The sequence below is a fragment of the Columba livia genome, chromosome 7 (assembly GCF_036013475.1).
Source record: "Columba livia isolate bColLiv1 breed racing homer chromosome 7, bColLiv1.pat.W.v2, whole genome shotgun sequence".
NCBI lineage: Eukaryota > Metazoa > Chordata > Aves > Columbiformes > Columbidae > Columba > Columba livia.
The window spans coordinates 8,098,756-8,118,987 of NC_088608.1; the positions used below are offsets into that span (position 1 = coordinate 8,098,756).

Genomic DNA, 20,232 nt, shown 5'->3' on the forward strand with positions numbered 1-20,232 from the left:
CCTCTAGAGGCGATGAGTGATCAGATCTACTCTGGCTTTGCTCAGAGACTGCTCCAGCTGAGGAGTGATGGCCCTTTGCACCCACCACACCAGCAGACAGCAGTTTCAGAAGAACTCTCTCATTTTGCTCTTCTATTGCTGGGGGTTTTGTTTGGTTGGTTTTGGTTTGGGCTTTTTGGTTTGTTTTTGTTTTGTTTGTTTGTTTTTTCTGCTTGTTTGTTGTGTGTTTTTTTTTTTTTTTAATTTTAATAGACCCAATTAGCAAATCCACACTCAGCATGGATTTTAAGCTTTGTAAATTAAGAGTTAATCAAGGATACTATGACTTTCAGACTCAAGTCTCTAAGAGGAAGACTCGTGCATGCTGGAGAGAAGGTCCTTTAGCTCTACAACTGAAGCAAAGGCAATTGCAAACTCCCTGACATAAAGCCTAACTTAAACAGGCTCGGCTCCCTGGGCAGTGCCTAAAGATGCACAGCATCTAAATCATTGCACCATGAGATTGTACCCAGAGTCACTCTGCACATGGCTGTTACTGAATCAGATTTGCAAGATTTTCAAACCAGGGTACAAATCAGATCTTGTTTTCTTGGTACTCACTGCCCCAATGTACTTACAAACAACTCAAAGCCAGCTGTGTTCTTCATTTTGCTACATTCAAAAGTACAAACTGGGTTTAGCTTCTGTTAAAGGTTTGTCTTCACATTCTTCAGTCATCTTAGTAGCCCTTTTCTCCAGCCTCAACATGGGTAGTTAGATATTACATTTTTGAAAAAAGTTCAAGTTTAAATATATATATATATATATATATATATACACACCTATTATACTTCAGTAGCTAAGTTACCCCCATAAAATCATTGTCCAAGATTTTCAAAGGTGTGTGTACATCTGCAAATACCAATAGATACTTTTACAGATTTTGGCAGGAGTTGATGCCATCATCACTACCACTAGAATTCAGGTATTTCAGCTGTCAAGACAAAATGATCACTTATATACCGTCTTTTGAACATCTGTGACACAACCCTTTGCATCCATTTTAGACCTGCTTTTCTGTCTACTGATCAGACAGATCTGTTGAATAAAGTTGTTACAGAAAGTTAAAAAGCTTTTAGCAATTCCACTGTCAGGAGGGCATGGGCAAACTTGACCAGTGTGCTTGCTTTTGACTTCTGTTTGTCCTTCACCATATCATGTTAGTTCTTATCTAATGGTTAAACCTGACACGTTGAAGTCACGTCCACAATACTGTTTGAATCTCTGTGTACCTTATTGCTAGGGTACTGCAATCTTTAGTTAACTTGAAAGTCTGATTGCTGCTCATATCAGTTTCAAGAACATATCTATAGATATCCTTAAGCATTACTAAGAGACTCAGTTGGTGAGGACCTTCATTCTTAATGCTGTTAAAGGACAAATTTAAGTTCAGTTTTATTTTCAAAATCAGGGAGCTCAAAAGTTGTCTCTATTGCAGAGACAGATTGTGAGGCACAGTAAGAAAAAAACTAATACCAGAGCTAATCAAATGAGAAACATTTTGACACACATAAAAACACAGAGATAAAAAACCCACACCCAATAACAAATACGTTTTTTTCTTGAAAAGTTGATGTTTGGGGAGTCAGAAGAGTGTAGGGAAAAAACCAAAATTTGAGAGAGACCATTTCAATCAATTTTTTTTCTTGTCCAATCTACCTTTTTGTTCTACCATCTTAAAAAGCTCATGGTCCTGTACCTGGCTGAAGGTGGTGACTGATTACTTACCTATTTCAGCATGTACAGAAAGTTTCACATTAAGAATAAACATATTGGGACAGATCCAGGACTCATCTGCCCATTCATTTCTCTCTGTGTTGATCCCACATAGACATCTATGGGAGAAGGAACAAGCATAGAGGGATTTTCCTGTGCTATTCACACCAAGGTTTTGGCACTCAGCAATATTAGGACTTCCTAAAGTGGAGATTATATCTTGTTCTTGACAGCACTATCCTTCAAGGTTACATTTAAACTCTTTTGGAGCCCACTTCCATAACAAGTCCCACAATTTAAATTTTACACTTGCTAGAAAGAGTGCTAGAATAATTGTAGTTATTGCAGTTTAATAGAAGAGGTAAACACACATTGAACTCCAGGGATTTTTCTAGGAAGGAGCAATCAGAACAGTCTTTTAATATCTTCAAATCAAAATCATCTTCAGATAGCACCATGCCAGATCTACCACTAAAACAAAAGCCTGAGCTTGAGGCAGACTCTTAACTATGTAAGACTATCATTACATTCAACAAAAGCCAAGCAGGCAATATTATATGGATGAGCAAAGCAAGGTGGATTTGCAGAAATTATATGTGAAGAGGAACAAAGTATTTAGAATACCCTCTGAGAGGGGCTGTATCTGAGCTCTTTTGCAGGTTTCAGCTGGAGAATGGAGCAGACTGGCTTTTTGAATATCTGTGCAGATGCTACCTAATAAAACATGAGAAAATAAATCCATTTATGCTGAGCGAGGACAAGGATGGATAGCTAAGCAATGGTATCTTCTCTAATACACCTCTGTCTGGGTTTCTTTATACTCATGAGTAAAGTTTAGTTTCCTGGTAATTATTACATATGCACACCTGTTTGTAGGTGGATGCCATGTGTTTGAGTGCTCACACAACTCTCTCTACATGTTTCCGTACCAAGTACACGCTTTGTCGCAGAGAGATCCCCAACTCTAACCCCATAAGCTGCACTTGCAACTGAAATACCTGCTTTTCGAAATTCATAAAAACAAACACAGCAAGTGCTTTTAAGAAAGAATTAAACACTGCAGCCAGAGGCCTAAAAATAGCTTAAGGGGAAACAGGGAAAAGTTAGCTCATAACAATACTAGGCATCTTTCTCAGTTTCACCCTTCCTTGTAAGTCACTATTTATATGATTAAGAGATTCTTGGCAGACTCATTTAATCCATAATCTTTTGGCCTTGATGTTATTCATGCATCCAGAGAGATCAGAAGGATAACTGCTTTCTCACTTAAATATAGAGCTGGCATCTAGCAACCTAGACATTCTTATGATGCCCTCAAAAAAAGGCTAGAGGAGTGCTACAGCACATTGTGCCAAATGTAAGCTGAAATCTTAACTGTTTATCTTCAGTGAAAAACACAACTTTAAAATTCCTTCTTACTAGTTTTTCAGCTGTACTACCTATCCAGTAAAATTATAGCTTTAGGAACTCATAACAATGAAAGGGAAGAAAATAATCTTTAACATACTGGTTGGCAGTTGGTTGGTTCTCAGTTTATAACACAAATGTTGCCTTTAGGAAACCAAAAAGTTATGTACAATAAAATTGAAAGCTTCACTTTACTAATAAATGCTCAGAAAATAAAGCTCACTTCCATTAAAATTCACAGGCTAGCAATCATTCTTACAGATAATGGTCTTAACATCAGGAAGGAAAACAAAAGATTTAATTTTGTGAAATGTGGTTTAATTGGAATATGAAACAATAGAGAAACAGATAATGCATTTCATTTTCACAGGTGAAGACTTCAATAAATCATCTGTGAATTTGCCACGAATGAGTCCTATCTAACTGGAAAGCTGCAAGAGCAATCTGCATTTAACATGGTGCCTGGCTCAGAAGAGATAGCAAGAAAACAGAGAGAAATCAGAAAATTAATGCTTAAGACAATCTCTTGACCGAAGAATGAAGGCAGTAGACTAAAATTGGCAGGACACGGTTACTTAATGCAGGACTGCCGTGTTTTGTCTGAGGATCATCTATCCCCCTCAACTCATTTCACAGATTCATAGAATAGTTTGGATGGCAAGGGACCTTTAAAGGTCACCAAGTCCAAGTCCCCTGCAATGAGCAGTGACATCTTCAACTAGACCAGGTTTCTCAGAGCCCTGTCCAGCCTGGCCTTGAATGTTTCCAGGGACGGGGCACCTACCATCTCTCTGGGCAACCTGGGACAGTGTTTCACCACTGTCATAGTAAGAAATTTCTTCCTTCTACCTAGTCTAAATCTACCCTCTTTTAGTTTAAAACCATACCCATGTCCTGGTGCAACAAGCCCTGCTAAAATGTTTGTCCTCCTTTTTTGTATAAGCCCCCTTTAAGTATGAAAACACAGCAATAAGGTCTCACCACGGAGTTCTCTTCTCCAGGCAGAACAACCTTAGAACATACCTGGGACAACATCTGTATTTCTCCACTTTGAGGTAAATAAATCTTAGTGCTTTCTTATCTGCTATTAGAAGAAAGAGACAGCTTCCAAGGCTTCTACTTGTAAGAAAACATGTCCTAGAGAGGGTTTGCCATGATACAGAGTGTGTTTTCCAGACGCTGAGATGATATAGCCAGACCTCAGCTCCCCAAAGATATCAGTCCCCTGCCTGTTTCCTGGCTTACGCTGCCACAGGAAGGGATGTTGCCTGCACTTCCCTCCTTCTTAGCACATACCTAGGGTTGCCAGAACAATCACAGGCTGATAGGTTTATAATCTACAGCTTGTAAGAGAGAGCGCTATTAATAACACTAAGTTCAAGGACAACACTGGTAACAGTCCTTAATGAGGCTTAAAGACTTTTGGCAAAGGCAATATAAGCCAGAAATACTTAAGAAATCACAGCTGTCCACTTAACCTTTGGACAACACAGATGGTAGAGCACAAAGAAGTGGAAAGATACTTGCCCTGTACGTGCCGCAGGATATGCTACACTGAAGCAGCATGCCAACACCTACAGCTCACTGTCAGACCAGGTGAAATATTAATAAAGTTCCCTTGTAGGCATCAGCTGAAAGACAGAAGCATGGCTGCAATTTTCACTAAGCACCAGTAAAGCACTCATTGTGCTCATGGGCTTCTTGTGCCAAGAAGACAGTAGTCACGTATCCAAAGAAACCGTATCTGCCAAGATATCACATATGGAGAATTACATGGATTACGCTAGTGGTGAATTTGCTTCTATGACCACAGTATTTGCAGAGTTAGGTTGTTTTTAAAGCCGTAGACTTTTCATGCTGAAGCAATTTTTAAGTACTCTAATGCAAAGTGTAATCACACATTGATTTTTCCATTAAAACTACAGAAGACTTAAATACCCTGGGGGTGCTGGCCTCAATTAGTCCCTATTCTTCCATTCTTTTTCTCTCTGTACCATTTTGCCATCCCTCAGTGTAGGAGGAAAGGAAGACTGTCTACTTAAGCCAAAAGCACAATCTTCTATTACATGAGTCCAGTTAAAAACAGCAGTAGATAAATTGCTTTCTGTACAATAGGGAGGAAAATTATGCTCTTTTCTGCTTATGTTCATTTTTAAATTACAATGTAGGAAAACTGAACATACAGATTTCTGGATTTTGGAAGTTTGCCTTGAGCCTATTTTACTGTGGATATGTATTTTTCTTAAAACCAACAGAAGTCCCACAGCTCTTCAGAGGAGGTTGTTTGTACACAGTTGACCCAAGAAGCCACAACCCCTGAATGCAGCCTTTGTATTGTCATCTGCTGAATAGCTGAGCTTCAGTTTTGTGCTACCAGCATTCAGCAGCATTGATCGGTTTTGCTGTTGACACCAGGTTAATAGTTTTGCAGAGAAGAAGAAAGCAAATTTTACTGAACACTAGTAGGTAAATCCTTCGCTTTTATCTCTCTTCCAGAAAGCAGCACCTAAAGGAAAAATCTTACTAGTGCGAGAGGGTGGGTGTCCCATTCAGCTGAATGGCCAGACCCCAGTCTGTTGGTATAAGAGTTTCATGCTCCCTGCTCGAGCCCTATTACCCATTCCAGTGCCTTTAGTCTCCTACTTGTCTTGTGTAATTTGAAGCCCTGCTCAGGGTAATATAGGGATGGAAACACCATATAAAACAGAGATTAAAATCATTTCCAGACTACAATGTATTTATCTTCAGGCACCTCTCCAACAAAGTATCTGAAAAAAGGCAGCTGAGTAGAATGGTTTAAGAAATGAACCAAGAAGAGTCAATGGAGCCTGGTTTAAAAAACATGTGCTGAAGCTGTGTTCTGGAGTCTGATCATTTAGGTTATTCTATCAGTTTTTGTTCTATCCCCAAGCTTTACCTCTTGCAGTAAGGAAAAAACCCAGCCAATTTTCAGCCTATGAAGAAGCATCTAATTTTCCTGTAACAGAAGTCCTACCATTGTCAAGTTATACTGTGCCTGAGTCATCCTCTAGATGACAACCATGTATTTTTCACAACCACTTGAAGTAATCTGCCCCCTGAAAACCCATTTGCCAAGTGCCTTGTGAAATACACTTCCTTAGTGATCTTTGGAAAGGCTATTTCTACACACAATACCTTTATTCTGAGTAAAACATTAACCTGCCAGCACTAGTATATGGAGAAAAAAAAATATGCTCCAGTTTAAGTTCTAAGAGGTCTTTTTATTTTCTGACTCAAATTTTTTTTCTAGCTTTAGCTTATGGCCAGGTGCAGATGGTGCTTACAGTGGCATCGGTATTGCTATAGAACAGCCAGGCATTGTTTTAAGTCACCACCAAAAAAGCAGCAGGAGAATGGCCGGGCTGTCCAGCAGATAGGGCACTAGCATGAGGTCCCATTGATGCATTTGTGACTCTCCATGGCATTTGTGGCCTTGATCAAGTCACTGACCTCTTTCTGTCTAGCTGTTCCAGCCCTTCCATTCTGCCCATTTTACCTGGATTTGGAGACAGGGACTCTCTTTCCTTCTGCATCCCTTGCCAGTCTCAGTAAAGCCCCTAACTGCTGTTGCTCTATAAACAGACCAGACCTGAAGTTACCTGTACCACACCATGTCACACAAAACCACCACTACTACTGCCTTCAGGTTGATGCTTGGTGTATTTGACATACTTAAGTGTTAGAAAGAAAAAAATGTAAAAATAATTAAAAAAAACCCCAAACTACACACACACACACACAACACACCACCATGCTGCCTTTCTCAGATGGAGGTGCTGCCATAGATTATGATACACAGTTCCCTTCCCTGTAGGATATTTGATGTCCAGGCATGCAGGTGAAATTCATATTACAGCAAAAGTCTCCAAAGCAGAAAAACTACAGTTCTGCAGTGATAGGAAAGAGGCAATGGAGAAAATTATCTGTCCCACTTGACACAGGGGAACTGGTGGAGCTGGGCTGGTACCAGCAGGGTCTCCAATTAGATAGGTCCAGCTGCATCTCTGGCTTTTGCCAGCCATTGCAGCTACAACAGTTCTTCAATGCATCCACCTGAACACTTTCATAGCAGCCAGATTGCTTTGATACTTCTTTCTTCTGGAAGGAAGACCTTGGGATGGACAGACATTGCATCACAGTCAGGAGACTGAAAGGCTCTGCCTGGATACTGGCTGGCAGATGGCCACCACCCACAGTGCCTAGTAGTCACATGCAGTGGGACCTCCCTGCTGTGCAAACAGGAGAGTATTGCTCCGAGAAGCAAACTGGAAGTGTCTGCAATGAAAAGCAGAGGATATAGCAACACTAAAGGACTTTTTTTATTTCAACGTATCTACTGTAGTAGGCTCGAGGCTGCTTTATACAAAATAATTAATGCTTTTGCTAAAAGCATAAAACTGAAGATGCCACAGGAAGTGTCACAGAAGCTTCAGAAACAATAAGTTTTTCATCTAGGGTAGTCAAAACTTACTTCATTGTAGAGCACATATTAAGGTCAGATCTAATCTGATGACAAACCATGCAGCTGCTTTTGTATAAATGTGCCTTTGTATTATTGACTAGATTAAGAAGGATGTAGCCATGGCAAAGAAGCAGGCACAGCTGGCATGGAGCTGCTGCTGCCAAAGCCCACCCCACCAGCAGCTTGTGCGGAGGCTCGTCCCACACCGCTCCCCTTTCCCAGTTCAGCTACATTTTCCCTGCTATTCAGCAAACACGGGGAAGTTACAGAGCATCAACCAGTCCCAGCTACACTGCTCACATGGATGGGCTCACCCACTGGAGTTCTAGTGCATGACTCAGAAGATGATTAAATAAATTACACACAAGGAGATTGCAGAAAGTATGCCCCAGTCTACCCAAAAGCACAAAATGCCTAATTTCAGGAGGAGAAGCACTAAGCAGAAACTTACATGTTTTTCTTGAAGCCAACAGCAATAGCAGGAAGGAAGTTGAAAGGAACAGCACTGCACAGCTTACTTTATAACAACTGAATTGATATTCTCCAAAACACTGTGACAAATTCACATTCCTCCACTGGGACAAATATACCAAAAAGCGAGCAGAACAGCCCCTGGAAGTACTCCCTCCCCAACTCCAGGCATGGGGTTGTTTTGGCAGCCACTGGGCCAGTCCTTCCTCTCCATCATGAGCATGGTAAGGTAGCCAGAAACAGAAGGAACTGACATCTCTACATCAGGGACTTCAAATCCCCAACCAGACAGCCTGGGCTTTGAGTTGAAGCATTTGACCCTCACAGCCACCTTCCTTGGGCAAAAGCCCCTCCTCACCTGAGCTCAATTTCCCAGAACAGCGGTGTTCTCCTCACTTGGCCCCTTATCACCTTCCTCCTCCACCATCACACAGGCATCACCCCATCTGGAGCCTGTCCTGCAAGCACCAACACTATCTATAGCAAGTAGTCTTTCACATCTGCAATTAATTTTTGTGAATTTTCTCAAATACCACACAATAACATGACACTAAAAAACACCAGGTTCCCCTTGTGTCCCTTCTATTTAGCTTTTTTTCATCATCAGGAGATTTATGAATTTAATCTCTTTTATAGAATGTATCACTTTAACAACTAGAAGATGAAAATGCTAAAATGTTTTTATTGCTGTTAGATGTTCAAAGACATCATGCTATATACTGGCATTTACATTTCACATTAAAAGTGAAATATGTTAGGAATGTGCAAGTATTTGTTTTAATTTGACTTGTCTGCTAAATAAAAAACAAAGAGGACTTCTAAATCACTATAGTTAAATTCAGCAATTTGTAAACAATTTATATGTTCATTTCTTCTGGGTTAAAACTGCCCTAAAGCATCACTCTTATGAAATCTCCAAATTAAATTGCTTTGCACTGTTCTCAGGGATGCAGGCCACAGATTCTTTCTTCTCAGTTTATTAATTTATTTCACAACCCAAGCTAATTAGCAAGACTCATATTAAGAATCTTGCCACTGAAATAATTTTGGAGGATTCACAGAAGTACCTACTGGCTCCAGGAAGCTGAGAGCACAAAGAAGACGTCAGACATTAGCAACAGATTCTCTTAAAATAAAGGACAAGTGAATCCCTTTCATTCAGCTTTTTAACACTTTTGCAAGCAGCAGCAGCTCTGCCCTATTCCACACTAGACCATCAGAGAGCAAGAACAATAATCAAGGAGGGGAAGAAAATCTACAGCAGTTTACCTTCACCTCTCAACCTGTAGAACTTGCTATAGGTTTTGGATGTTAGACAAGGCTTTAATGCAGCTATGGAATATAATTTACAAGGGGAGAGACATCAACAAACATTTAAGGATCCCACAGTAGCACTTAACTTAAAGAGCAGAGCTTTCTCTCTTTTCCTGCTTTGCACAACGTGCTGTATTTAGCATTAGCTGCCAAGCCTCTACCCAAAAATCAGTACTTTTGGTGGAGTAAGGATACCAAGAGCCCTTTTAATCACACAGACATGGAGCCTCTCATCCCAGACTGGCAGACACCTTGCAGGAGGAGATTATTTCTACATTAGATGACACCCTGAGCACAAGGAAGAGCTCTATACAGCCTGGAGTGTCACATCTCCCATTTGAAGCCTTCGTCACCCTGTCTGCTGGCACAGGGTGCAGTTCCACCCTTTCCCCAAAGCTCTGAGTCATTTGTCTTGACTTCAAGACAGGTTTTTTTACTATGTTCCCACCTCTCACACAGGTGCAGCAGAAAAGGAGCTGGATGCCCCCTGCGCTCCTTACCCTGCAGCTTCACATCCCAACCACAGATCATGGCAAAGGCAGGACTAGAAAAGGAAACAGAGAATTCTCAAGTCCAAAAAGAAAAAAAGTCATAAAAAAAAAAGCTCATCTACTTAAAGCTGCAGACAGACCCATGAGTTTCAATTCCAACCCCCCCGCCCACAATATCAACTGGGGCACCAAAAAGCAACACAAATACTAGGTTTACTGTCCGCTCATACTCTAGATGTTTCATTTATTATATCCAGCATCATCTTCAGCAACCTAACAAAACAAGAACTAACAGTAATTCAGCCAGAACATGATTAAGGGTGCCTCTAAGAGCATCAACAAATGCGGAGACTACATGGATCACAGCCCAGCAAGATTCCAAGTTGGCGAAATGACAGCTTGATTAGTTTTCATCTGACAAATGTGGCTAGAGAGATCAGAATCAACCATAATTCCAAGGTTATAGGCCTTCAAATAAATCCAGGAAAAAAAACCTCAGAGTGTGCAACAGCAATTTGCAAGACCAAATCAACTCTCCAGCCCAGCTTTCTCAACGCTTGGACACAACTGCTGAGGCTAAATAAGTACCCTCTAGGGAGCACCTCACATTAACAGGGATGTACCTTTGGAGTCGGATGAGCTTCAGATCTTGCAAGACAGTCTTCCCTCCCATCAAGACCCTTACTAAATATGCACATATTTGTAATTTAATGGGAAAACATGCAAATAGGGCTACTTAATATCCAGGCAACCGCTGCCTATTGCTACCCCAAAGGCCAAGCAGCAGCACCCTGTTACGCATGTTGCAGCATGTAGGTATGCAGTATAATCAAACAACATAAATAACAGACTGTAAATGGATTTTTCCTTGTTCTTCTCTCCCACTTGTTCTAACAACAAAAAGAGTGAGTAAAGAACATGCAGGGAAATCAGGTTTCTTAAAATATATAATCGCAACCAAAAGTATCCCTCTCCCTCAATTTGCACTGGTTTCAAACCATGCATCACCAATTTGAGGAAACTTGCTGAAATAAAATAAAAGCTTCTAGGCTTCCTTCCCATGTGGAAAGGGGGCAGGGGAGGCAGAGGAAGACAGGGCTCTTACCCAGAAATAAAGTGATCTGTCTCCTGGTGCTCTTGCCCTCCGAGCTCTCATTTTTCCTTAGGTACTGCTCCTCATGTCTCGGTCCACCCTTCACTGCCACAGTTCCTTCCTTATGGATCATCAGGGCTTTCATCATGCTGCGACACATGAAGGTGACAGATCCCAGCACTATGATGTACACAGCAAAGGAACTGAAGATGCTGGCCTGAAAGACGGGCCACTGGGAGGAGAGGCTGGTACAGATGGTCGCATTCTGCTTCAGCTCAGGGATGTGGTGCCTGGGCATAGGCGTGGTGCAGGCAGTCTTACTTTGGTAGCCCTCAACGGCTTCCAGGGGATATTCTGTACCCATAGCAAAGAGCAAGGGCAGAGCCACTATGACAGATGTCCCCCAAACAAAGGCGATGAGCAGCTTCACCGTGCGGGGTCCGGAGACAGCCTTGAACTTGAACGGGTGGCAGATAGCTATGTACCTCTCAAAGCTGAGGGTGGCCACATGCAGCACTGTGGCATAACTGCAGGCTTCAAAAAGGAAGTAGTAGAGCTTGCAAGCCACATTGCCATTGGGGGTGGAAAAGGGACTCCAGATGGCACTGAAGAACTCCATCGGCATGCCCAGCAGGATGACCAGCAGGTCAGAGCAGGCCAGACTCACCATGTGGTCCGTAACCTCCTTCTGCAGGTAGCCTTTCTTCTGCAGGATCCTCGTGGCTTTGATAGTGATGCTGTTGCCCAAAATGCCCGCAACAAAGAGGCAGACATACACTAAGGCCAAAGTGATCTTGATCCAAGAAGACACCTCAAACTCAGGCACATGGCTGTGGTCAATGAGATCAGAACAGTCTGAAGATGATGTCTGTTCTGCCATGAGAAGCCCCTGGGTCAGAAAGAAGGGAGGAAGAGCTTTCCTGCCTTCTCAGGTGCTCCAGTTTACAGCAAATAGATCCTTTGTTGCTTTGCCCCTCTCAGCAAGATGCACAGGTCTGAGCAGTCAGGTGTAACGAGCATGTCTCAACTCACCACATCTGTGGGTTTTGCTAGCAACAGCCACTGAGGCAAAAAGCTGAGCAGGAAAGTGTTTTAGCTCTTACCTCTCTTAACAACAAACATGTCTTGCTCCTTTTGGCTTTTCCTCCTGTTTTTCTTTATCTAGTGAAGCTGCCGTTCTTCAGTGCTTTTCGGTGTGAACTGCTCTGCTTTCAACACTCGCCTCTTCCTTGTACAAGCAAAGACAGCTCTCAGGCCCGGCATGAGGAAGTCACAGTTTCTGTGTGGTTATAGCTGCTCTGTTAACCATTAACCTAAATCTTGCCTGTCCCTCGTCACTGGCAGTGAAACGGGGTTAGACACAAAAAAAAAAAAAAGGCAAGCCAACCATGTCTGAAATTCACTTCCTGTAATAGGAATAGCCTATAGGAATAAATGTAATAGCCTCTTCTCAGGAACAAAAAGGTGTTTTCCCTGTTAGGTTGGTGTGGTCAGGCTGAATGTGTGAACAGGCACTGAAGAGAAAGTACCTGCTCACAAGTTTAACATTAACTGGGCTTCAGGCTTTACTTCTACATGCACTAATGCCAAATTTCTTCACTACTTTACATTTCTTTTAATGAAAACCTCAGCATCTGCTGCAGCTGCGTTTGTTACGCAGCTTGTGCAGCCACGGACTGATTTACATCAACAGGAGGTTCTGGTTTTTCGATACTGCTGATGAACTGGCAGCTTCTTAAATAACTGTTTAGGCTGTGAAGAGTCTTTTCAGAAGTTATAAAATAAGCTGAACTCTAAATTTAGATACGTTGATTGTCTCCCTTTAAATTTTCATCTACTCACGTTAGATAACAAAAATAATGAAGTTAGTAATCCCAGTCATACTCATGCTTTCAAATAATCTGTAGTAGCAGGGGATGAAAATGAACTTCTCTCTCCTGTGTTGCACCCCAGGGGGAATGAATTTAATGCATTTTTTAGTTTTAGTTTCACACCATAGCACTGAAGGCTCCCAAGGTAACCCCTGGAAACATTTAATTAGAGGGTGCGTATATGGGTTAGGAAACCTTCAAATTACAATGCAAAACGGTGGAATAGCTTCCGCAGCTATAATCAAGTGAGAGGCCCAGTACAGTGATCTGCTCCAATACCAAATCTAAGAACAGTGGGTTCACAAAGTGATTTTTATTAACTAGACAAGCTCATGTGACACTTTCAGCTCATGATAAAACAGAAACACTAGAAAGCTATTATTAAGCAGTCTCCTCACATTCTGTGGTTATCACTGCACCTCAGCAGCCCAAGTATATAATGAAGAAAAGATGCCCAAAACAGGATAATCAGCACCTGTTTCTATGCATTATTTATGCATTCCTGTTTCAGAAAAATCACCTCAAACCTTGCACAACTTCAAGCCCTGTAGTCCCAGTCATCTTTCCTTATGTTTGATAATTCACATTTGTTCTGCTCAGACAAGCTTTCTATTATTACCCAATTTCTTTCACTTAATTTTACTTTATAAAAAGTGTGAACAAAGATTACATATGCATGACTGAATTGTGGAAATGAAGCTAATTAAAATTTGCTGCTTACCATCAAAAGGGAAAAAGGGAGAGAGAGAGCAGAAGAGAGAGAAGGCCCAATAGGATTAGATCTCCCCCTTTTTCCACACCAATTATAAAATGCAGAACGCAATTTTGCGGTTTTGAATATTATCTTTAGAACATACACAAAGTTTATTAACTTTCTAATAAAGAGCTGCTGCCACAAAGGGGATAGGAAGGAAAGAGACAATTGTGGATACTCAGAGACTCAGACTGTGAAAAAAAAACCCTCTTACACAGGTTACTGGACTAGATAAACCAGCAGTGAGTATTTCAGAGGTAGGTATAAAATCCCTGTCATGGATGATTATAAAAAAATATATCTTCCTGGAGGGAGACATTTCTCCCCAACTAAATGTGCTTAATTCCTCTTTGTGGCATGGAGGTTGAGAGCTCATAGTCTTTACCCTGGTGGATGTGATACCAGTTTAGAAACTTATGATTTGTGTAATGGTCTAATTTTAGGGATTTTGTTAAGTTTTCCTCCATACCTTGAAGCAGTGAGTACCACAAGTTCATTTTTGTGTTGTTGCCCTTCCGTTAGCAGTTTTGAAAGTGAGTGCAGCCTGTGCAGTTGTACCTGGGAGAATGCTCCAGGGTGTCCTTGCTGACCCAATTTGTTGCAATTGCTCACCATGACTTCAGCCCCACCACCAAAGAGGTGTCAAGAGCATTAAGGATAGAGACACCGTATTTCTTCATAAAATCAGCACTACATGGATGCTACATACTGCAGACAATCACTGGTCAGCCCCTTGGTAAGAAAACAGAGCATCCTGAAGATGCAGATTACATGGGCACAGGGTGGCAGCTGGCTCTGTGCAACACCCGCTTGGCCACAATCGTGTTCACCTGTACACTTGTGGCGATGCAGTTGTTGGTGGGAGGTGACAAGTGGTGGGAGCCAGAGAAACATTGACGTGCAGGGTGGATTGCTGTCACTATAGTATATAAAGTGATTTTTCACTTACAGAGATAATAAAGCTGCTGTGATCACCCACCCCAGTTTGTTATTCAACAGAGTCCACAGTGTTTCCTGAAGGGTTGCTTGCTTTCTTGCCTGGTCATTGGATAACAGCCTGGTGAAAGGCCTTTTGGAGCAGAAGAAAGCAGAGCTTTGTCACCCATCCTTTAGGCCATTGTCCAAAGCTCATCTTCTGCACTTTGTGTAGTCCCCCATGCAGCACCCTGCCATGCCCATGGGCCACTGGCTGAGCTGAAGGGCAAGAGGTGCTGCAGGGTATTCAGTTCTTGGCTAACTGCCATCTTACTGAAAGCCAAGTCCCCCAAACTCCTAATGAGGTTGGGCCCCCAGAAGTGACCATTAGCACAAGTTGTAGCTAGAACGAATCTTGCAAGAACAAACTCATTTGACAGATGCTGTTGCATTTTAGGTAACTGGATTGTAGATTAAACTGTTCCAGTGTGCAGGGATATTGTATTGCTGCTGCCTTGGAAATGCTCTTTCTTCCCCAGCTGCGTAGTGCCAGCCCGTGGTTTGGCTCGGGGTGCCCAATCTGCAGAATTGCTCTATGGTTATTTCTCGATTACCATCTAGCACGAGAGCCAGGGTGCTCTGATTGGCAGACAGGCATTGCCACACTTGTGTTATCGCTGCAGAATTATTTTTCGATAGCCGTGTTGTGAATATGCAAATCCACCCTAATTGGCTACGCAAATCACACTGCTCTGGCTGGTTTCTGTTCTCAAATTGTTCAAGCTACTTGACAGGAACAAAGAAAATACTTTGGTTTCTTGCTTTCTTTAGCTGAAAAACTCTAAAACTTAAATGGAAAAAGAGAGCTATCTCAAAAGCAAAGAAAATGAGGCTGTGAAAAGGATTAACTTTTTTTTCCAGATAAAAACACATTGACTTTTTTTTCTTGCCAGTCTTTACCGTTCTCCATCTCAACAAACCTCTTGTCCCTAGAATAGCTGTGATACTTTTGTCTTGCCAGTATTTGTTTAGAGAAGGCAAATCCTGGGCTTGTTCAATTCTCTTCGAAACACAAGGTAAACAAAATGAGATTGCTGCTCTGCAGAAGGCAGCTCCTGTGATCCACAGAGGCAGAGGGGAAAGTGCTGTGGGAATAAAAGGAAGAAACAACACAGACAAAAGTGAAGTGTCTAAATGATTTTAAATGGTTTAAGAAATCAATTTGCGTGAGACAGCTAATGTTGGCTTTAAAAATTATTTTTCATTAAAAATTTAAATAATTAAAGACTGCATTCAGATAATAAGGTTTCTTTCTGTTTTCTGAAATCTAGCAAGCCTCTACTGTTAAAATCCCTCTGTTTTTTCTGATCAGTTATTCTTGAATTATGTTTTTCTTCTTTGGAAGATTATGATGATAGTTAATAATACAAATAAGTACAAATCGTTTATGAAATTTATTTCTTCTTGATTTCCCTTAGGGTTTGGTTTTAGGCAACAGAGTCCAACAAGCACTGTGCCATTAACTGCTTGGCTCTTTTTCTTCTGGCAACATGAGATACTGGGTTATGCAATCTGGGCAATGGATGTGCTCTGTAACCTGCATATCCATAATGAATTCTAATCTAATTAGATTCCCTCTAGAAAGGTGACATATGGAAAGCTGCCATCTTTTATTTAATGATGTGCAGTGTTACCTGCCGTAATGCCATTGTCTTGGAATATCATATTGTGTTTGCTCATCTGGAGGACAGAGAAGGGGGTTTCAAATGCGCTTCCAGGATACACAGTCAAAAGTGAACTCTATTCCAAATCATTCTGTCTAAATAAATAGATCAAAGCAGTTCACTGCTTCCAGTGTATTTTACAAATTGGCAAGTAACACGAGAAGAAACTAGGGGCAGTAAGACTAAATGGTTTATCCAAGCTACAGAACATCTGTGCGACACCTGAGCCTCCTCACCGGTACACTGGATTTCAGCTAACTTGCCACAAGACCTGCAGCATAAAGACTAGACAGCAAGAAATGCATTTACACAGCTCTTCAGTAGTTGCTCCAGAGGTTTTAACTGATGTTAATTCATAATAATTAAAACACATTTACAGTACCAAAACACATAATCATTGTACTTAGTCATATCTGGAACTGATGAACAATACACCACCTGCTTTGTGATCACCTTGGTAAATTAAAGACATTAAAGCTGTTCAAAGCCCTCACTCGATTACAGCGTTGTCTGAAGTGAAGCAAATGCACTAGGAGGTCTGTGGATTGCTGTGATTAGGTGGGAGTTCTCTCTGCCTGGCTAGAAAGTGAAAGGGTTAATTTTCTACTCTTGGAATAAGGGCAGAGATGCACTTCTCTCTGTCCCTTGACATTTCGGTAGCTGTTAGGAGGCCAAAAAAATGCCAGTAGCTGTGGCCCCAAATGGAGAGCAGCTGATTAGACAGGCTGAGAAAAGCAAGTAAAGTGAGTCTCCTCCTGAAATGAGCTGGTGCTTTTTGCATCCTTTGGGAATAGGGCACCAAAGGAAATGAATTTGTTTATATCCCAGGCTTGACGAAGGACCTGTAACTTAAAACGAAAAAGAACACATAGCCTAAGCCCAGGTCTTAATAATCATGAATTGACTGTATTGAACACATTTCCTGAAATAATCCATTCAGACTCCCCTTTGTCTGAAGCACAACATTTGGCTCAAGAAATCACTGCTGTGAGCCGAGGGGCACTATCCCCAGCACACTGAATCAAATCTCATTTTTCTCTGGGTAACTTCTGAACTGAACTGCCTTGTACAAATAGATGTTAATGGCTTCAAAATACAATTCAAAGCTCCTGTTTAGGAACACACTTAGTTCTTTATTTCATATTTTTAAGTTGTCAAGTAAAACTTTTATATGCAGTGTACCTTTCCAATTCATCTTTTAACAGAGGTTCATCCTTTTGGATGTTTTCATGCTATTGTCCTACAAAAAAATTCTGCTTTCATTCTCGGAATGTAGCTACTTGCTTAAATTTACAAGATAGAAAAAAACTTCTGTAAAAATGCATCTTCTCGCAGTCTGAATTCTCTGTAATTTTTGTTACGAATCTGCAAGGTCAATAATCTATGGAAATGGATGTTACAAACAGGTACTAAAACACTGCAATTCAGAGTACATGCTCTTCTTTGTTTGCTAACAAATCAACAGGGAATCTTCTAAAAGAAGTTGATGATTCACTCTCGGTCTCCTAAAAAATCTCTTTATAGCAATATTAGACTTTACTTTTGCAAAGACAAGCAAAAAAGTATCTCCTTGCTTCCTTCTTGTGCTTGCCATCTTATCACCATCAGGACTCACACTCATGTGCCCAAATGAGCTGTTACAGAATCATTTTGCCTCTCTTCAAAGCTCGGCTGATGGGGTTTAAGCTGAGGCAGGCTAATGACAGCTTTTTGACCTGCTTCTAGGGAGTCCTAGCAGCATGTCACCATGGCAAAGACACCTCTGTCACCCTGGTCTTTCTCATTTACAATACATACAGGATGCCAAGGCTCAAAATATCCAACTTCTCACTTTAAGGAACTTCTATTTTACCATTATAAACTTCCTTTCCTTGCAGGATCTTCAACAAGTTCAATTTTAAATAGCTTGTTTAAAAAGGTGGAGTGCTTCACCTGTTGCTGCAATTGTGCAGCTACCTCTGGGTAGAGCAGGACAATTAACATTACATAGCAATTTGTGAGTATAGGGGATGCCACGTCTTGATTTCTAAGTAAACTGTCAGAGCTGAAATTTGGCCAGAATACATGGCTTCAGTTCTTGTTCTCAGAGAAAGCATTAGGTGAATTTCAGGAGTTTTAACTCCAGGACACGCCATCACCACAAGCTCTGTGAAACACCGATCCAAGTTGTTCTCATTACCACTGTCCTCATGCTGGTGCGTACCACTGTGGCTTCTTGAGGCAGGTGTTCTGTGCTGCGGCACGCTGGGCTGTTCCTCCATCCAACACACAGTACACAGGGAAATCTGAGCTTCAGAGGACGACCTGTACTTGAACAATTTAGGCTTCATCCTCGCTCCAGGTCAGCAGCCCAGCATTTTGAGCAAGCAGCAGCACCCTGGGTCTGACGCCAAGTCCTGTGCCCAGTCATCACAGCAACAGCATTGGCATGCAGGTGACTGGGGAAGCGAGCCCTGAGAGCCTTGAATCCCAGCCTGAGGACAGGGGAGATGGCCTGGAGATCTGGAGCAGTCCAGGAAGGAGATCCTGGCTGGGGAGTGACAAGCAGTGAAGGCTCAGCAAGCCTCACTGCCTTATGTCAGTCCTGTGGGCACAGCAAAGCTGCTCTGCACTGGTCCCCAGCAGCTCTGGGTGTCTCTTGAACTCCACTTACACTGGGCAATGAATAAAGTCAGTGACAGCGGTGACTTCCCCACCATCTCGGTATTGACTTATGAGAGGATTGCATTTTTTCTTAACTGTGTTTTAGCTGTCATCAAAATGCAGAGGCAAATATTAACAGTGTAATGGGACTATTTGACAATTTAGTACTATATTGATAAATGTGAGTCAAGCAAAGAAAATATAAACCAAACAAATGTGAAAGTGAGCTGATCTAAATTTAAAGCACACACTTTACCTAGGAGTTAATATCTGTGTTGCTTGCAATGCTTATTTGTGCTGTCCCTGGACAGTGTCTGTGGGGGTGTTCTCATTTGCTTTGGGCATGCCTTCAGCCGTACTTTGTCTGTGTAACTTCCTTTACTTCTGAAATTCTTCTACTAAACACTGACACAGGAAGTGGCTGGTTACTCTCCTACAGATCTAAATCCTGAAACTGAACATGGAAAAAAATGGGAAATGGGATCCCAAACTGTTTTCTTCGACAGTGTTTTCGCCTGTGTTTATGTGGTACCATATTCTGTCCAGGTACTTGTTGAAGTACAAACAGGACTACCTATCAGTACATATGTATTTGTTGTAATTACCCATACCAGGTAAGCAGAGCTCTTCTGGTTTGGAAAAATACAGAAACTCCTTTGTCTGGAACAAACCAACTGCTATTATATAATTTTTAATGCATGAATTACGTAAGGCTCATGTGAAAATATTTTAGTTATCACTTTTTTCTCTTTGCTCTCTGAATCTCTAATTCTCTCCCTCTCATTCCCTCCCCTCTTGACAATAGTTTCTATCTTTGTTCCTTGGCATACTATTCCTACTACGAAAATATGTGCTTTGAAGAGCTGTAAATGCCACCCTGTTGCCACAAGGCCCACTCTGACAACTGACACTGTCACCTCAGGATTGCCTGGTGTCAGTGAAGATTTTCCTCAGTGGAACCAAGACCTGACTCGTGTCAGCGTAAAGATGTGTAAAATCTGCCTGCAGCCCCAGGAGAACCTATTTCTGGTGACAGAAAGGGCTCCTAGCACAAATAATAGCTCTAATATCTACACTGTAGAGACAGCATGTAAAGGGAAGTGAGACAAATCCAATCTTTGTATATCTATCTGCTGATATATCCCACATGTTTTGTGAATGTTACTTTGATTGCCCAACTGTTGGCTGACTTTTGTTTGTTATTGTAGCTTCCAGTCTTCTCTTAGTCTTAAGAGCTATCAGAAAGATTCATTGGGCACAAAAACGAGCTAGCCATACAGACTGCCCAGGAGTCATTAGTTTTAGGGGACA

The 20,232-nt window shown here is 41.5% G+C and overlaps 2 protein-coding genes across 2 annotated transcripts in view; both read right to left on the bottom strand.

Moving 5' to 3' along the window:
• Positions 1 to 12,416, bottom strand: part of GPR39 (G protein-coupled receptor 39) — an 82,642-nt gene extending 70,226 nt beyond the window's left edge. The window contains exon 1 of the mRNA XM_005508941.4: positions 11,027 to 12,416. Within this exon, the coding sequence (XP_005508998.2) occupies positions 11,027 to 11,894 (868 nt within the window). The 5' untranslated portion in view covers positions 11,895 to 12,416. The remainder of the gene's footprint in view (positions 1 to 11,026) is intronic.
• The window catches only part of SLC35F5 (solute carrier family 35 member F5), a 142,371-nt gene that overhangs the window by 68,151 nt on the left and 53,988 nt on the right, over positions 1 to 20,232 (bottom strand). The window lies entirely within an intron of this gene.